This window comes from Ascaphus truei, chromosome 2 (assembly GCF_040206685.1).
Source record: "Ascaphus truei isolate aAscTru1 chromosome 2, aAscTru1.hap1, whole genome shotgun sequence".
In the NCBI taxonomy this organism is placed as follows: Eukaryota; Metazoa; Chordata; class Amphibia; order Anura; family Ascaphidae; genus Ascaphus; species Ascaphus truei.
This window is the reverse complement of record NC_134484.1, coordinates 252,125,371-252,146,114: the sequence shown is the minus strand read 5'-3', so window position 1 is coordinate 252,146,114 and position 20,744 is coordinate 252,125,371. Positions and strand designations below refer to the sequence as shown.

At 42.2% G+C, this 20,744-nt stretch overlaps 1 protein-coding gene across 2 annotated transcripts in view; it reads left to right on the top strand.

Moving 5' to 3' along the window:
• The window catches only part of AHRR (aryl hydrocarbon receptor repressor), a 313,408-nt gene that overhangs the window by 161,463 nt on the left and 131,201 nt on the right, over positions 1-20,744 (top strand). For both annotated transcript variants that reach the window (XM_075586044.1, XM_075586043.1), the window contains exon 4: positions 19,760-19,872. In XM_075586044.1, coding sequence (XP_075442159.1) covers positions 19,760-19,872 — 113 coding nt within the window. The remainder of the gene's footprint in view (positions 1-19,759; positions 19,873-20,744) is intronic.

Here is a 20,744-nt window from a genome sequence, read left to right as displayed (position 1 = left end):
TGGCAACAGGACTCCTGAGTCTCCCGCATGATGGTGTGTGGGGAGGACCCGTCCAGACAGGCAGCTGAGGTAGTGTGCTGAGTCCTACCTAGTTCCAGTGCAGCGCCTCCACCTCATCAGGGTCCCTTCGGTCACTTGGGGATGGTCCTGACGAGGAACTCCTCTGTGGTGCTCCTCTCTGTACATTCACTCCACACATGTACACGAGAGGGTTTTGGATTGAGAACATCTTTATTGCCTGAGTGGGCTAGCTGCCCCTCGCAGTAGATTTTCTAGCCACTCATATTCAGTCAGTGCTTCCCTTTAAAAGGTATGGTTCTCCTTAAATAGGGATTCCCTATCCCCGCAGGGATCTCTGCCCTGTGCCAGGTCCCTGGACACAGTCTTCTCTTCAGTTACTATAACATAACCATCTCAGGACTTGCACTTGAACCAGACTGAATAGAACTCCCAAGACTACTAGAACTGGACTCAGATAGAACTAACTTTTAGACACAGTGCTGTGCCTTATGTACACTCTGGAAGCTGACACACCTCTGACATCACTAACCATGGAGTTAGAGCATGTGACCACTCCCATCCATACACAGGGCACCCCACCAGGGTGTGAGGGCAAACCTCCATAATTACTGCTGGCATGCCCACAACTTACCAGGCCTTACTGTCAGCAGGAGAGATGACTGTAGCCATTTTACATGACCGCTACATATGCTTAAACCTACAGATTGTAATGTGGAGGTATGCAAAGGACTGAGGATATATTAATCTTTCTAGATGATGGTATATTGCATATTTTCTTAGTCTCAACTTTGCTCCTTTTAGTAAATGATTTTCCATTTTGGGAACTCATCACCTTATTTGACAGACGGTATCAGTGACTACTCCCACAGACAGGGCAAAGGCGAGAGAGACACCATCATAATCTGGGTGGTTAATTTCCAAGAAACACTCCCAGATCAAAGTCAATATTTAACCCATTAGGAGACAGAGTTTTTAATTCATAGATCCAGTAGGCTTCACGCCTACTGATCTGGTTAAGTTTATTCCCTCCTCTCCAGTTTAATGAGGCAATCTCTATTGCATGACAAACCAGACCAGCTGGATCCCGGTTATGGTGTGTTAAAAAATGGTGAGAGACACTATACCCTTTCGGATATTATATACGTGCTCGTATATTCTTCTTTCAAAAGATCTACCAGTTCTCCCCACATATTGCAAGCCACAAGGGCATTGCAAGATGTAGATCACAAATGTAGAATGGCAATTAATAAACTATTTGAACTGATACATTTTAGATGTAACATTAGACATAAAGTTTTTTTTGCTCGCACTGTATGCACATGCTGTACATGTGGCACAAGCAAAGAAACCCTTGATGGTATTAGATGAAGACAATTTTTGATGCTTCAAAGGGCAACTGGGTGCCAATTTGGATTTGAGATTAGCATCTTTCCTAAAAATAATAGTGGGTTTAGGTGAAAGAATCTGTGCAAGCATATCATCTTGGAGAAGAATTGGCCAATGTTTATTAATTTTTTGTCTTATTTTTGGAGCCATTTGATTATATTGCGTAATAAATGAAATTTGATTTCTGGACTCAGCTGATTGTTTTTTATTTTTATATTCTAATAATGTCTATCCATCTGTTCTACTTGTAACAAGGTGTGCTCTAGCTGGCTAACAGAATATTTTCTATTAATTAAGTTGTCTTTCAATTCGTTGGCCTGAACCACAAATTTCTCATTATCTGAACAGTTGCGCATCAGGCGAACGAACTGCCCTTTTGGTATATTACTGATCTACTGAGGATTATGATGGCTATCTGCCATCGGATAGTTGTTGGCCTGCACAGATTTGAAAAAAGTTTTGGTGTGAATAGTGTTATCCATAATACTAATATTAAGATCTAAAAAATCAATATGTTTTGTGTCATGATGACACGTGAAATGAAGATTTATGTTATTGCTATTAAGATATGTAATGAATTTGTCAAGCAGTAGCTTGTAGCGGTGCCATAGCACCAGGTTTGCACCGAGAGGGCAGTTATTCCAGATTAAATCATCTTCCCAACTGCCCATAAACAAGTTGGCATAACTCACTGCAAACCTGGTCCCCATGGCTGTACTGCACACCTGCAAAAAGTACTGTAAATCAAAACTAAAATAATTGTGAGTAGATATATATTGGATACTATCCAGTAAGAAGGCCTTAAGGGCTGATGTTATATTGGTATCTGTCTCCAATATGTTATGTATGGCTTGGCAACCCAACATGTGGTCAATTATGGTGTAGAGTGATGTTACATCTCCCGTAACCCAAACATAGCAGGGTTTCCATTCCACATCACTGATAGTTTGTAACACATGGGTTGTGTCGCGTAAAACTCCATACTGCCTTACTATTAAAAGCACCCATAAAATGGAAACCATGAACTCTGGGTTCATTATGTTATGACTTCCTCGTTCCTAAATATGCATGTGACATTTTTATTCACTAAATGTAATCTATTGCCTCATAACATTTGAAAGAAAGAAAAATATTGAACGTGACTACAGTACAACTTTCTCTGTTGTTGAAAAAACTTAGATAAATAAAAATAGGATGCAAAAATGTCTTCTTCCTTTTTTGACATGAAGTATTTATTTAGGTTCTGTAATTACCTCTTGATTTTCATCCCAAAGTGCATATAAAACTAATTTCTGCTTTCTTGCCTTATATTGTTCACAAAAGTCTGAAATGTAATGTCCTTAATGATCCACCTTCTCCGTCACGAGTTAAGAAGGAGAGATGATTGAACGGCAGCTCTCTCTCGTGTATTTTCATTTCAGTGCTGTATTGTGACTTAACCTCCTCCCGCTCTGTATTACAGGGAAAACTAGTTACAGTTTTGTTACTGTACTGTATGATATTTATTAATACTTTGTGTTGTGAAATTAGATTCTCTCTTCCTTAAAAAAAACAACCTTTTATTTATTCTTTGGATCCCTCCCACCATAGCACACTCTTTAATGTCTGTCTTTGCTTTTAATAATATAATACTAATAATTGTTTGTTCTTGTATAGCGCTGCTAGTTTAATGTAGCGCTCTACAGAAATATTTTGCAGACAAAGTGCCTGCCCCGTAGAGCTTATAATCTATGTTTTTATTTTGGTGCCTGTGGCACAGGGAGATAATGTGACTTGCCCAAGGTCACAGGGAGCCAACACCGGGAATTGAACCAGCTTCCCCAAACACAGTGCCAGTCAATGTCTTTACTCACTGAGCCACTCCCTCTCCCAGAGACTTTTTAAACAAAGCTATAGTCTTACAAAGCTATACTCCATTTAAAACACTAGCATTACATTTCCAATGTCCAGATCATAAAAATATGGACTCTTCTAGATTCAATGTTACAGCAAGGAGAACATGCACGTGATCTGAACACTCTGCAGGTGTATCTACAACATTATGCAACTTTGTTTTTTTAACAGAGATTTAATCAGTTTGGCTCTGTCAACTTTTATATACAGTATGTGTAATTTGTCTTAGCAAGGTCCTGTATTTTAAAAACATCTATCAAACCAACCTGAGTGAACCTGTTCAAAAAAACATAAATCATACTATATGCAGTCCCTGAGCATATAAGACACAATTAAAATCCCCTCCAAATACTACAATGTTTGTAGTATATAAATATGGTTTCACAACTGAAACAGATCTTTCCTTTCTGTTGTTCTCTGGGGACCATAAATATTGATTAACCTATGTTCTATTTCTCTATTCATGACATCTACAGTAGCAACATACCCTTCCCCAGCATTATATCAACCAGTGCCTTACAGATAACATTAAAACCCAGGTCTCAGGACTTCAGTATTTTGGCCGTTGGTCAGCACATCCCGCAGCTGTACATGTTGCTTGTTGTTTAGCGAGTTTCCTGTAAGATTTTTTTTAAATTAATATCCAAAAAAGTTTCATCCTTTCTTTGTTTGTTATGATGCTACAAAGATTAACAGTTGCCACACTCACAATGCAACCCCCCAAGCAAAGTACTGTCTATGACTGTCTATGACATAGCTACTACATAAGGGGGCACTTGGCATGCCAGATCTCGAGACATAGTAGTTACTATATGTCATGGGAGACAGAATTGGTTAAAGTAGCAATTTCTCTTACTTATTCTTTTTTTCATTTGGATTTTTTTTTCATATTTTGAACTGGGTGGTCCTCCAGAGCTGAAGCACGCTATTTTTACCCCCTTCACTCCCTCGTTGGTCCCAAGATACTTACTAGTTTATTTGCCAGTGTTTCCGCTCCCAGCTTTAGTGAAATCAAAATGGCCTCCCAACCCCCAGTGGGCCTCTAGGATGCTCCAAAATTATCAGAGGCAGGATGTTGCGGCATCCTATTGGATGACCCCATTTAGAGTAGACCAGAAATAGGCATAAAACACTTTGCGTTAGCACATTCATTTAACATCCCAATGGGCTGAGCTGAGATGTGTTTATGCCTAATTTATTTAATTGAGCTCAATATGGTTCCTGTTTTATTTTAATGTTCAACTAAGAGTCCGATTAACGGGTGTTCTTAGTTTGAGAACCATTCCTAATTATGTATAGGGTCTCTAGGTGCTACTCAGACTACATTACAAAAACTCAAGCATTTTCTGGAGCCGTGGCTACACTTGCTGCTCTATTAATGAACAGACGCGGCCTAACAGTGATTGATATTTTTAAGAATAGACCAAGAAGTATGAGAAGAAGAGAGAGAGATGTTATAGGGCTTGAGTTAATGTATTTTGCATTCCTGATCATAAGGTATTGCAGATGTACTGCCTCAGGCCGTGATACCGAAAACGCTGGGGGCATCGCATGGTGCAAAGTAGTACGGCTCAAAAACAAAATGCATGAATCCAATTAAAGTAAACATACCTGTAGCGGCGTGCGTGCCGCGTGGAGCTGAGGGCGGACGACTGTGAGGAGACAGAGGAATTTGTTACTCATCAGGTGAGCAGTTCAGCCAAAGAGGGAGGACCGCTTATGGCCATGCCTCCACCACGCCTCCTTGCCACCTCTCCCCTTCACTGCCGAGACTCCTTGATCAAGATGCCGCTTGGCATCAGCGCAGCGTGACATCACACGATAGTGCTGCTTCATATAATCGAGGCCTAATACCTCACATCATAATGGATATTTTGGAGTTTATTCAGTCTGATCTATCGCCTACAACATACAGTAGAAGAGTTATTCCTCCAGTGATCAAAATACTGACTGCAGAGCTTCCTTCCACTAGGCTCAGTTGTTGCAAACTGAGGTCAATCCCCCAAAGTCAAGTTTTTAATGGTGTTTGCTGATGCAATCAAGTGCAAAAGTTATACAGATATAATTATTATGCACAGACAGTGGCATAACTACGCTTTAAGGGGGCCAAGGCAACATCGCGATGGCTTGATGTTGCTGCGTCAAGTATCGGTGCATTGTCATGGCAATGTGTCATGCGACGTTGATGGAGATGGGCTGCTCTGTTACAGAGACCCTGCTCTCTCCTCCGGCAATCAGTTTCGTTGCTGTGGGGAAGAGCACAGGGTCTCTGTAACCGTAACTGTAACCTCTCCCCCTGAGTCTTTGCCTCCGGGTTACAGAGGCCAGAGACAAGGTAAGGAGGGGGGGTGAGTGCAGGCAGGGGGGAAAGTTTACGCACCCCTGTTTTAGGGCACCAAACAAAGTGTAAGGTCAGAAACAGGCACAAAAATGAATGTGAGTGCACGGGTCATAGAAAATAAATCTAGAAATACTTCACCGAAACACACTGAAGGTGATGAAGAAGACTCAGCACTCCAAAATAAGTGTTAAAAAGCAAACAATCCAAAATGTATGATATGTGTGTGTATGTGTATGTGTATGTATATATATATACATATATATATATATATATATATATATATATATATATATATATATATATATATATATATACATATACATATACATATATACACACACACATGTATGTGTGGATATTATATATATATAAAATGTGTGTATTTGTGTATATATGTGTGCGTGCGTGCCTATACAATACTGTATACACAATCTGCTTTAGCCCTTTTTCAAAAGTATCTTATAACCATTGAATCTTGATCAGTAGTAGAATTTAGCCACAGGAAACATGCAAGTTCTTTCCATATAAAGACCATCAAAATAGCACAGATTGTATCTGCTTTCTCTTAATATTATGGAAGCTCGGCAGAAGGTTTTGCTTTTGTGTTTGGTTTTATTTGGCTCAACTCACAAGGGACCTCTGGTAACTTGAGTTGCAGCGTAATTGGAAAGTCCAATTAAAATAACATGTCAATAAAGGGCTTCTCTGTCAAACATGTTTGTTAAAGGAAAGTCATGTTTATTAAATAGACCATGTTTCAGGTCTAATCTGATGTCTGCATTAGTTAACTATATGTGTGTTGTATGTGGATATGTTTGAAATGTTTATGCTTGAATATATGAAACCCTGCACTACACATTGCAGATTATGTAGAATTGCAAGCAAGAGCCTTTTTATTATTTGCCTTTCCCAGTAGCTCCCTCTTGAGGAATAAAACATCACTGGAGGTATCCCGAATTTATTTCAGTGACCTTGCCCGTGATTGTGTGATGTCTTTTACAGTGTAATGACAAAGCAGAACGGAGTTCAAGTATGGGTCATAATGACGGTTTACATAGGATGGGCAGAGGGTTGAAAGACCAGCACTAAAATAAATTGTCTCCTTTTTTTACGGAAATTACAAACATGATCCATATTACTGACTGTGATAGCGCACTCCCACAGTAAAATTGTAATGAGTCGAGTTTAAAATAAATATATATATATATATATATATATATATATATATATATATATATATATATATATATATATATATATATATATATATATATAGAATCCAATGCACAGCCGGCACACCATATGCAAGTAAATAAGTTTTGGTGCTTATCCCATAAAGCAATAACAGACCATACGATACCGGTTGCAACACGACATCAAGGGACAGCACGCAGGTAAGTAAATCAAAAATGTTCTATATTTGATAGAAGACACAAAAACCGACGTTTCGGTCCCCCAGTGGGACCTTTCTCAAGGTGGTGCACAAATATAGAACATTTTTGATTTACTTACCTGCGTGCTGTCCCTTGATGTCGTGTTGCAACCGGTATCGTATGGTCTATATATATATATATATATATATATATATATATTCCTTAGACCTATATGTTAACTACAGATATTCAAATATATCTAAGACCTCAATTATACCAAAAACTGCAGAGCTGCAAAGTGATCCGGTGACGACGTCGTAGCCGTGCTACAAGTGCACATGCAGAAGAGATTTGTAGCGCTACTGCCGCGAGACATGCACAGTTCTCCATTTCCTGGTTTGTTGATGCACTGTGATTGGCCGTGCAAAACACGTGATGCGGCCATAGTGTGAAAAAAACTAAATCTCAAATCTCCTCAAGAGACAAATGCTCTGCAGTACGTAGCGTCGCTTACGTCGCGCTTGGTATATGCACTCTTCATGGTTTTGTTTCATTTGTTTTTCATGCGCGCGACGTCACAGGCTCGCTTTGCAGCTCTGCCGTTTTTCGTATAATTGAGGCCTTAGTTTGATTCGCAACATTTTTGAGCAAATGCAAATTTGCAATTTTATATCGTGTTGCTAAAATACTAAATACATTACATTTTTGGTTTGAAATTCAACAAAAAGGGCAAAATGTAGTCAATGTTTTAAAAGATTGTTTAAAAAAAATATAAAAGTCACATGGCTAATGCCATCTGCACATTGGTCGTGTGACCGTGCAAACGTTTGTGGAAAGTTTACACATCTCTAATGTTAAGCACCACTGAGTGAATTTAATGAAAGTTTGGGGCTCTAGACCCAAACCTAGCATTTTAAGTACTGCTTTTTATCAGTAAGTCACTGCTAATGCTACTGTACAAATCAGTAACACCGACTCCAAGTCGCTGAGACTCACAGAAAAACAGTGAGGTCACATCTGTTACATCCTAACTACGTGTTATTTTATTACATTTCTCAAAATGTATGCCTTGGCAAAAGTGCTTTTAGTCATAACAATATTTATTTATAAAGAGCAGTATTATACACAGAACTAAACAGTAACGTGCATGTGTGTATATACTGTATATACATATATAGCAAATAAGAATATTACTTGAGAGCACATTCACATGTCTTAGACAGGTCTGGAACCCCGCTTTTCACCATTATCACCTAGCATACAGTGCTTCCACTGCAGCAAGGGATTCTGGGAAATAACATGCAAATGAGCACACAGTGTGTGTGTATATATATATATATATGATATATATATATATATATCATATTCTTTATAACATTCTGTATATATATATATATATATATATATATATATAACGCATTGATTAGCTTACAACCTACTTTTTGTTGCCCGAGAGATAAAAGTAACATATACAGTAGACCACAAGTTAGTGACGAAAAACGTAACCCACAAGCTTTTGTTTTTAAGCCAACACCTTAACCACTACACCATGCACAGACAAGAGCTGTGACTGAAACATTTCCCCACATTATGCTCCTGTTATAAATTAATCATATTCTGCAATGCAATTTTTTAAAGCTGTGGCCAAAAATATAAGATTTTTCATATCTTGTCTTGACTATTATTACATGTGCCTTTCTTGTAACACCAGAGGGAGCTATAAACTAATGTGGCAATGTTAAACTCCCACTGTGTATTATGGAAACTCCTGTGTCGCATGAGCAATGATAGGGGAAATCCTGTGACATCATTAAAGACCTCCTTTTTTGTGACTATGAAGTGACTAACCCCTAAAAGTAGAGTCAGTGAACCATCGTTCTTTTATATATAACATAGCCTTCCGGCAGTTACTTCTTTTCCCTGGGCCTTTCCTCTGTCAGTCCTGTTAATGCAGGCAGTGGAAAGGTTAATTCCTTCTTTAGGCCTGTGTGTGTTACAGCCTTGAATGATGTATCTGTATTCAAGGGCGGGCCTAGCAACTTCTGAGGATCTCAATCTGAGGGGTGGATATTGGTTGGAACAACCCCTGGTGTGTGGACCAATCAGTATCCAGCTCTGGCTTGCTATGAGTCAGAGTTAGAGACACTCCCCAAAGATGATACATTGTGACATCCTCCCAAATTGGAGAGTTCTGAAAACAGTGTTCAGGAAGAAGTCTGTCAGCACAGTAGAGAGAGAGAAGACTCTCCCTCCCACCCATGAGGGGCTGGGAGGGAAGGGAATTATGCCGGATTCAGGGCTCTGACTTGTAAAAAGAGAGAAGCATTAGATGATGATGAATATGTGAGAACTACTGATCTTTGTCCTGTGAGCTGACTGCCAAATAAACATCAGAAAAGACCTGTGTATTCCTGTCTCTGTTGAATGTAAGAGTGTCAGTAGGGGCCCATCTCCTGAACATCCCCAGGAGATTCCTGCTGGCTGGAGGCGCTGCACCAACTTATACCCAGGTAACCTGTCCTCCCTGTCCTATTTCTCCCCACACCACCGCGGAGCGCTCAGCCCTCCTGTTACCTACAGTTCTGTACCAGCATCAGAGTAGCAGAAAAGAGCATACCCCCCCCAATCTCACTTAGGGGTGGGGGTAGATGGGCTACATATATATATGTAAGCATATGCAGGGCCCCTATCAGGGGGGGGAGAGCCGGGATAAGAGTCCCGGGCCCAGTGGCTGCAGGGGGCCCGGCTGAGCGGATAAAGCAGTTTCCTTCTATGCCCGGCTGCCGGTCCTCTCGTGCTGCCAAGCCCCGCTTCCTCCTAGCTGCGGGCCTCCCTCACTGACACTGTCCCACACCGAGCTGCTGGCACGTTCCGGACCTCTCTGATGTCTGCACGCGACGGAAGCATGCTGGGCACAGCTTTCGGTGCACATTGGCATGAGACAGAGGCTCGACTCGGGATAGTGTCAGTGAGGTAGGCCCACAGCTTGGGAGAGCCGGGGCTTGGTAGCAACGAGAGGCCTGTCACCATCCCCAAGGTAGGTAATTTTGTATTTATTTAGGGATGGTATATATACCCAAATGTGTGAGACATTGCTGCCCACTAGAACTGAAGGTGTTATAGTTGGTGCATTTGGAGTACCTGCCCAGGTCCTCCTGCACCCGTGTATGGCCGGAAGATGATACAGATCCACTGATCCAGCGATGTTGGTGTAGCCGCCGCCTCTACGTAGGGTGGTATCCCGCGTGGATGGTTCCACCATGAAGAAAGTCTCTGATAGATATAGTGGTCTGGTCCCAGACCACCGGATCGCCAGGTCGCCACCGCGTCCTGACTGTGTCCCTCTCTCTAGTATTACAGGGGCCGTGTGCCTAACTGATGGGCCGGTCCCTGCAGCAACCACAAACTGAGGGGAGTCGGGGCCTTTCTGGGGCCTATGGGGGTCTCTGGCTTAGTACAGGGGTCACAGATGCCCTGCACCTACACACCCTACCCATCCTCATTCCAGCTCCTACTGGTGTGCTCCTTACCACGCAAAAAGTATCTATTCCCTGGCAGGGGAATACTGATGCCCTATTGGTTGTGGGGTAGCGTGTGAGCTGCAGCCCCAGGGGCTGCTGGGGCTTGTAGTTCCCTTGGAGGACCTTCCAGCTCTGGCCGCCTTACACGCTAGCACTGTGCATGCGCTATCATGTCCAAGATGGTGGCGCCTTGCAAGGGGAGCCACCGGTAGCCTCCTGCGACTGGGTCGCCTGCTGCAACCTCCCCACGCTTTCTCCCAGCCTTCGCTACCAGAGGTAGGTGGGACCAGGTGGGACCCAGGCTATATATGTATTTGGGCAGGGGGGGAGGGGGGGGTTGTATGTATGTGTGTGGTGGGGGGCTAGGAAGGTCCTGGAGCGCTGAGTTTTGATGTGAGTGCTTCTGGAGTAAAATCATTAAAAAGGTTATGCCACAATTTTTATAAAGGTATATAAAAATTGATGTATAAAAGTCCTCAAGGGTAATGTTTTTGGTAAAGTAATGTTCAGAGGAAGTCATTCAGTGTGGATGAAGGTCCATTTGCATAGGAAACAGAGGAAGCAACTCTGCCCCTAAGCTTCAAAGGACCAGTTTCAAAGGCCGTCCAGGATATGAAGGTGTTAACCATGTGTTAGCAAGGGTATGGAAGTGTTAGACCCTGTGTTAGCAAGAAGGGGCGAAGGAAGAGACTTCAATAAGCCATCCTGCCAAATGGCTGCTCTCTCCAGACTTTCTGGCGCTGAGCCGGCAGGGGCTCTAGCATGACAATGGGGAAAGAGGGCATTTGTCGCACATGCCTAGTTGCTATGCTGAAGCTCCCCGTGCCAGGCCGCACAGGACTGGCAAACTCCAGGATAGGTGGGATAATTTATTCTCATGCAGAGATTGACTGGCCAGGTTAGGTATAGGGAGTTTTAACCCTATAATAATCCGTGCAGCCCATCAGGGAAGAGAGTCATCATGCGGTAACAGATTCACCTAAGATTTATCATGCAGTGAAAGATCCATCCTGTAACAAGACTTAACATCGTAACTAGTAAGTGTATTTTTCGTTGCAATTATAAATCAAGCTGTATACTATATTCATTCTGTAAATAAATTACAATTTATTTTATCTCTTGCTTTGCTCAATCAAAGGATCCGAGTAATTAAGGTGTTAAAAGCATTGGTCTCCCGTGACAGTGTGTGAGAGGAGAGAGGGGGTAAGAGTGAGATGGAGGGGAGAGAAATACATGGGAAGAGAGGAGAAAATAGTGGGGACCAACGAGGTGGGGTGGACCCCCTAGTTGTAACTCTCGTCCTGGGCCCCAGGAAGTCTGTCAGCAGCCCTGAGCATATGTATATTATTATAGCGCCAACCAGAAACGCAGCGCTTTCCAATTTGTAGAAACATAATGACAATACAGGGAAATGATAATACAGTTGTCATAAGTGGATCAAGACATAAATGTACTATTGGGAAAAAGGAGTCTGCCCCAAAGAGCTTACAATCGAATTAGCAAGGTTGCAGACCAGTCTGAGACGTGTGAATGTGCTAACAAGTGATGTTTTTATTTGCTGTATGCTATACATGGGAGGGTTTATGTCTCTTTTTTACCCACAATAACTTATACCAGTTTCAGATAGCAAAGTCGGTATAAACATCCTCACACTGAGACCCAAAAGGTCGAAACAGCTGTCTGTGAGTAGGTTTACTGCCTATGCACTTCTTGAACCAAGGCTGTACTCAAAAGCTGTGTAATGTGGCAGGCATAAGCTTATAGGGGTCCATGTTAAACTGGACATGAAGCAAAATGTGATACTGTGCTCATTTGCATGTCATTACCCAGAATCCCTGGCTTCAGTGGAAGCACTGTATGCGGGCAGAGATAATCGGGAAAGGCAGGTTTGCCGGCCTGTCTTAGATGTGAATGTGCTCACAAGTGGCCTGTTTATTTACCATGTGGAGAGACTAACAGAAACAGTAGTTAATTTCCTTTCTACATATCCTATACCTAGAATTGTGTTACTTCACTGAAAAGGAACCAGTGACTATTCTGTCCTCATCACACACAACGCTGTGCGACTTTACAGAAAGTTAAACTACACTCCAACTTTATGCACAAGGGAAGGGTGGTCTTCTGAACTCAAACATCTTTATTCACACATAGTTGGTCAGAACATACTGTAGTAATCTTGACATGAATTAATTTAAGCAAGGGTGAAGAGATAATGCTTTCCTAGGCTGCAACATACTGTATACAGATGAGAGCAAGTTTAGCCAGCTGTTGCTGCAGCTCCAGTAATAGAGGGTGTATTGCTGAACCCTCACCTATAAAGTAACCCAGTGTGCAGCCTCTAAGGCTGCAGAACAAAGATAAATACAGGCAGCATAGACTAATATGGTGGAAAGCACATAAATGGATATTTAAACTGATGCATTAAATGAACATGGTAGTTAACACTGAGAATACAGGACAAAACTACTGTTAAAGCATACAAAAAAGCGCTCTACCTAAAATGATACCTGTGAGGTGATAGTACCTAATGTACTAGTGAGAAACAATATACTAAAACAATTCCCAAACAAGGAGTGGAATCATTCCTAATTGGAATGGCAGCCTGGGGAACAATATCAAGTCTTCTCAGAAACATGATTACATAAGATAATACAAAAGAGGCCAGTCTCTGGCGCAAGGAACAATACAACAATAAAATATAGAAAAAAACAGTCCCAATGGTCTTTTTTTGAGAACAAGTTCCAGTTGATGACTTCAAACAGTGGACCCAAACGTTTTAGAATTCTGTAGGATAAAACAGAAGACAGACCATTACGCAGTAATCTTCTACAGTGTCGCTACACAATAACAATTGCCTACTTACATGTATGACAATCAAGAGCAGTTAGTGTGGTATCATAGCTGATTGCAGTGCAGAATCCTCTGATCCCACATTGTCTCCTACACAATGAATCACCCATAAATGAATGAAATATACATACAGTAGTGTAAAACAGCTAAAACATTTCTTGAATGCGCAAGACCAAAATGAAACACAATGTGTGTGGTATCTCTGCGTGGTTAGAATTGCCGTCCGCAACATGAGCTTGCGGAGCACAGCATTCAGCAGCTGAGGTTGGCATCTCTCTCTTTTCCTCGTGGCCGTGATTTGGTCTGACTCCTCCCCCGATGACATCACTGCAATCCTGTATGCTCCTGCTCAGTTCGGACGTCTGATACAAGCTCCACCCCACGCGTTTCATGACTCCAGCCTGTCACTTTCTCAGAGGTGTGTATCCTGCACAGAGCTTTCTGCACAGAGGGAGGGCAAGGAGTCACTGTGACTGTGGCAGTGATTGGCCACTTTTGTTTATCTTGTCATTTGTTTGCAAACTCACAAACTCGGGATCTTGGATAATGAGTAGTTTATTGCCTGTACAGCATAGACTATGATCACACACAAAAGTCCATAAGACGCTCTGCCAGGGGAGGGCGCAAGCAGGCTTTATATACATTTTAGATTCCTTTGTTTAACATAGGTTACTAGGCAGAATACAATGACATCACACAATCCATTCCCTGTACACGAAGGGATAATCCTCTTTCAAAACTATCAAGTTACAGTCATCTTATCTATCCCAGACTGGCTCCAAAGATCAATTCATCTAACCTAAACTGGTTCTTTTAGCTGACCACAACATTTGAGTGTTTGAGCAACAAGGCTCAGTGCATATCGCCCCCTCTGGAGCAAAGTTCATTCTTGCAACAACACGCATACTGACATATAACACATACAAACACAAAATGGATTCCGAACACTGCTAACAATGTTTGTAAGGATTCTGATCAATCCATTTTCACTATGGGCCAGGTTTTCTGTCTCTCATGCCCTTTCTGCTCAATGTGGCCATTTTTGGTACTGGCTGTCTGCTTTATAAGGCTGCAGCTCCTGGTGGGAGTCGCCGAGCAAAGTTCTGTTTGTTGCAGCTCAGTTTGATCTTCGTTGTCACGCATTACCCTGGGGGAGGGGGTGTGTGGGAGGTAGGCTAGGGGAGCCGCGGGAGGTAGGCTGAGGGGTGGGGGGAGGCGAGACTGGAGGGCTAATTCCCACGGGAGCATTTCCCCCCTGGCCCCTGGTCCCCGCGGATGATGCCCGGGCAGGAGGCTAGCGCCTGGGGAGCTGGGTTGGCGGGCACGGGGGGAGCTGTGTTGGCGGGTGCGGGCTCGCCACGGCGCTTCTCCTCCGTTCCATGTTGGGAGCGGGGGGGAGGGGAGTGGGCCCACAGGCAGCAGGCCGGACACCCTGCTTGCATGCGCGCTGAGACCTCTGCATTTTTTTTTTCGGACACAATTTTTTTTCATGAAATGGACACAGCCAGGTCCCCTGACTCACTAGGCCCGGGACGCCAACCCCGGCGGACCCCCCCTGTTGGCGGCCCTGTGTTTCAGACACCTTGAAAGTACAGTAGGTATGATGCAGTGTGAAGCCAAACTGAGTATGCCTCAGCACTAGAAATGTGCAACACTGACCCAACTGTGTGCCATTTTTTTCGCAAGATACATTGTAAAGTTTTATAGGACTAACAAAATCACGAAATTAGTCAGAGAGACAGATACTTGTGAACACGCTTGAGATACCTGGGAAATATGAAAATTGAAATCTTGCCAATATACTCCGTGTTTTCACCAGTATCTCTCCACATGCTGAATGGAGGGATATAAGTCAATGGATACTCAACCAAATATCCCTCTCCACCTCTCTCCTATCTCTCTCCTATCTCTCTCCTATCTCTCTCCTATCTCTCTCCTATCTCTCTCCCTCCCTCTCCTTCCTCCCTCTCTCCCTCTCTCATCCCTCATCTCCTTCTCATCCCTACCTCTGTCCTCCTTCCTCCCACTCTCTCCTCCTTCCACTCTCTGTCTCCTTCTTCCTCCTCTCTCCTCCTTCCTCTCTCTATTAAGACATGCGTTTTAAGATTTGACTTAAAGATGGGGAGAGAAGGTGCTTGATGTATACTGAGGGTGAGGGAGGTCCACAGGTAAGGGGCGGTGCTAGAAAAAGGTTTAAGGTGAGAAAGTAGTAGAGGCGAAAGGGGTGGAAATTAGACAGTTATGGGTAGAGTGCAGGACACAAGCAGGAGCATAACAAAAGATCAAAGCTGATATGAAGCAAGGAGTGGATGAGTGGAGATACTTGAAGGTACGCAGGAGAACTTTATAGGTTATCCGAAATTTGATTGGAAGCCAGAAGAGGGATTTAAGGAGGAGATGAGCAGGGACTGTTTTTGGAGAAAGTGAAATTATTCTAGCAGCTGAATTTTGGATAGATTGCAAAGGACAAAGTAGTGAGGCAGGAAAGCCTGTTAGCATTATGTTACAATAATCCTTATGGGAGACGATAATGACATGCATTAGAGTTGTAGCAGTAAGTTGACAGGTCGGATCTTGGCAATATTAGGGAGGAAGAAGTGACACATTTTAGAACTGCCATGAATGTGGATGGAAAAGAAAATGGAGGAGTCAAATGTTACTCCTTTGGCAATGGGATAGATGGTAGAACCGTTTACTGTGATGGAAAAAGGGGATATTAGGCCAAGTTTAGGGAGAAATATGAGAAGCTTAGTTTTAGACATATTACGTTAAAGAAGGCAGAGCACCATCCAATAGGATATAGCAAGGAGGCAATCACATACTTGGTAATGGACTGTAGATGTGAGGGTATTGGTGGATAGATATATCTGTGTATGATCTGCATAGAGAAGATACCTAAGGCAAAAGGAGCTGTGGTCACCAAGTGATAGTGTGTAGCATGAGAGCAAAAAGGGGAGGCCCAAGAACAGAGCCCTGAGGTACACCAACGGAGGCCAACAGAAGACGAAGACATGTTAGCAACAAAGATCGAAAATGTGATGGGAGATGTACTACTGTATGATGGGAAACAGGATAGAACTTAGAATATGAAGGGGAAGAGAGTTGTGAACAGTACCGAAGGCAGCAGAGAGATAAAGTAGGATACAGTAAGTACGAAAAATTTACCATGGGATTTTACTTCATGTAGATTATTGGCTACTTTAGTGAGCACAGTCTCTGATGAGTGAGCTGTACGAAAGCCAGATTGTGAATGGTCCAGGATGGCATGAGAATTAAGAAAGTTGATCATACAGGAGAAGTTGAGATGTTCTAGCAGTTTGGAGGCAAACAGCAGGAGGCATAGTGGGTGGTTGTTAGTAAGGCATATAGGGTGTTTTTGAGAATAGGTGTGACCACAGCATGCTTAAAGAAGGAGGGGACAGTGCCAGAGGACTGGGAGGAAAAAACAAATGCTACAAGTATTTTCTCATAGTACAGAATTGATTTATAAAAAAAAACATGTAGGATATTGCTTGAACTGCAGCTTTAGACACAGGGCAGAGACAGTCACAGGAGGCACAGAACAGAGACAGTCATAGGAGACACTGGGCAGAGACAGTCACAGGAGGCACATACCAGAGACAGTCACAGGAGGCACTGGGCAGAGACAGTACCTGGAGGCACTGGGCAGAGGCAGTCACAGAATAGCATACATTTGTAGTGAAGGAAGTCGTGAGAGTGTGAGATTTCCTCCAGAGGCGTTCAGAGGAACGATTGCAGGATTGCAGCATGCGTGTGTGGGAATTTAGCGCCTGTGACTGTCACAGAACACACATGCACAACAGGACAAATACACACAGCACAGACAGAAACCAAGCCTCAACTCTCTCCTGCCCATGCAGCTTCCTTCCCCACTACAACCCCCAGGCTCCTGACATACCTCCTGATTACCCAGCAGCAGCCAATCAGGATGGGGGAAACTGCCCAGCCATCTAGCAACTGTCCTGCTTTTTCCCTGCCCTGGGAGAACTGGGAAATCCGGTGACACCCTTTTAATCCTCTCAGAGAACCCCATTGAGCTGTGGAACCCAAGTTGGGAAACACTGATTTAGAACATCATACCAAATATGAGTATATGTCATACATTTTTATAGGTACTGTAAAAACTGCACATGTTTGCATATTAAAAAAAAAAATCATAAATCCCATACAAAAATCATGAATACTTCAGGAATTTAAGAAAATGTAATAAGCTTAATAATATCTTATGCCAAACAATATATACTATGCATTATTGGCAACCAGTTTCATGCTTACATTCTCTTTCACCATCTATCATATTGGTTTTATCATTATCATTTATTTATAACGCGCTAACATATTCCAAAGCGCAGTACAATAAGGTTGGAGGACGAAACAATAAAATATCAAACATTAACATACGTTATTACAGTACTACTGTATTTCCCTGTAGAGTCAGGAGCTCATGTACTATTTATAAGAACTAGCCTACAGACTGATTAACGTTAAGGAAGGGCACTTTTACAGGTTCGAAATCTGAACTTTGCGAATGCGATGTCCAACGTTTATGCCCAGCCGAGCAGTTTGAGATTGTGTCGTTTGATTTGAACTCTTGAGTCGAAATTTGGAACGTATTTTCAAATCTCAGCAAAATTGAAGCCAAAACCCAACTTTTCTTGTATAGAATGGTAGAAGTTTTAGGGGGAAACCCACACATTTTTGCAAAAAAAATATCAAAATGTTTGAAATAATAAAACCAAAGACGTGCAAAAAAACAATGCCAATCATTTTTTAGAATCCCAAACATTTTTTAGAATCACAACCAAAACAGGAAAAATGTTCAGAACCAAAACACCAGTGAAAATACCAACCCTTAATTAAACTACAAGGAGTGATGGCACAATACAGGTATAAGAGCAGAATCCATTAAGAGTAAACATTGTCCCATCTGGAAGAACTCAAATGAAGCCGACGCATTAAATGGGGAGAGAGATACAGAAAAAGTAGTAGTTCAATCTATGTGGATATCCAAAGGAACCGTCTGTCCACTCAAGGTTGACCCCCACAGCTAGTAGCCAAATAAGATATGTGCGGAGCAGGAAAAAAGACCTTTTGAAGAAGCGGGGTAAGGGCCACTTGCAGACCCGCTTCCCATGTGGGGCCAGCGGCCGCAATTGCAGCAACCCACGGATGGAGCTCACAAAGCTCACGAGAGTCCGTCCCCTCTGTGTCTCCTGGTCTTGTGATACCTGAAAGGGTAATGACGCACTTCCTGCGCGACCACCATCCAGAAGTAACAAAGAAAAAATTATCGATATCAGCGCTGCTCCTTGGGATGACAGACTCACCAGGTAGGTAATAAAATCAATTTATTAAATCTACATAAAACAGATACTAGAACATAACAAAAAATACCTCTTTTTTTGTTATTTTCTAGTATCTGGTTTATGTAGATTTAATAAATTCATTTTATTACCTACCTGGTGAGTCTGTCATCCCAAGGAGCAGCGCTGATATCGATCATTTTTTCTTTGTTCAATCTATGTGTGTTAGGTTTTATAGTGCATGACATGTTACGTGAGTACATTTCGAGATGGAGGTGTATACATATTATTATGTTTTGGGACTGTTGAAATTCTTTATTAAGATGCCGAGTGTTGAAGATAGTGGGAGATGGTATTGGCCGACATAGATATGTGCCAGTGTGTAGCATCTGATCCTTGATTTCGTATCATCTCTGATCATGTGCTGGCACATTCCTTAACAATACTTCATATAGGATACGGTTGGACAACTCCAGTCCTTCAAGAACATCAACAGGCCAGTTATTAGGGATATCCCTGCTTCAGCACAGGTAGCTCAACTTGTGCTGAGGCAGGGATATCCTTAAAACCTGTCTTGGTGGCCCCGGAGGACTGGAGTTTGTCACCCCTGATATAGGATCATTACAGGTTGTGACTGACACCACCTAATGGACTGATGATCTGTAGTTGTACACCAACTTTATGAGGTCTGAAAAAAGGCTGTAAGGATCACAACTAATGTGCATTAAAAAGCATTACAACCTGCAGCAAACCAACACTTTGGCCTAGTCCTAGACTATACCTCTAAACAAACATCTGATATTTCTAAGACACTGTACAATCACAAAGGATTCTGGGAGTCTTCATGCAAATGCACAGCTAGTTAATTCCATTCTAGACTTTACGTCCTGCCAAATGGTAAAAACAAACCGTTGCTTCAGGCTGTGACATGAAAATTGCATGCTGCTCTCTGTGTGACCCCTGACTGTAACACTTCACTGAGCCTACCACACTGATCAGTTCTGTTACTTATCTTCTTCTTCTTTTTTTTATGCTCACCTTGTTTAACAGCAATTGAGGAGCAGCACTCCAAGAAGCAACCCTGCCAGGCGGTCGGTCACGCAATAAAGGAAGATAACCCATCCGCTGGGACTGCCATGCCAGAAGGAGAGCTGTTATTAGAAGTGAGTGATAAAATGCTATCATTTCCTTAACAACGAGCTATTAATAATGCAAAGCTTTCTCTTTGTGTACGGTGGGGTTTTCACTGCGATTACACTTCGCTTAGCAAATCGCTCGTGCCACTGCAAGTGCGTGTCTGTTGCTGTTTAGGAAGATAGGACATGCAATGTTTTCCAACACCGGGCTTGTTGTTGTTCTTCAGAGGTGGAAAGGAAAGGTCCAAAAGATCTAAAGAAGACATTGTCGTGCATTAAAAAGAACCAAAAAGTGATTGTATGGAAGTCAGAATTAAATATCTTAGGATGAAAAGACTATTAAAAAAAAAAGGATGTCAACACTTGGCATACAGTACATTTTAATTTTTGGAAAAAGAGTAAAAAATCTAAAAGGCGTGCAAAGAGATACATTACAAGAAATGCGGCTATATTTCATGCTGTAGAACTGGCACGATATAATATTTTTTTTATAAAATAGATATTTTGGGATGTGAAATATTATATTTTTGTCTGTGTTTGCAATGTGAGTCATTCACATCAACAAGCTACTGTATATGGGCAATAAATGGAAGACATCAGAAGGATCAGAATGGTCAGTTACAAGAGATGTAATTGAAAATAGTATCTATCAGGTTATATATTTATTTGCAGGTTGTGAAACCTTTCAAGGGACTTGCACAAAAGTTGTTTATGGGTGAAATTATAAAACACAGATCAACCAAAACATTAAATAAAGAAGAGACCTGTATGGTTTTCAAACAGGTTTTTGGAGGTTAGTGGCCCCTCCCACCCAGGGTTTAAAGCTCGCCCCTCCCCACTGTCCAAGTAAGCAGGTTTTCTTTTCGTGCAGCTGGTTGCAACAGGTTCAATGCCAGGAC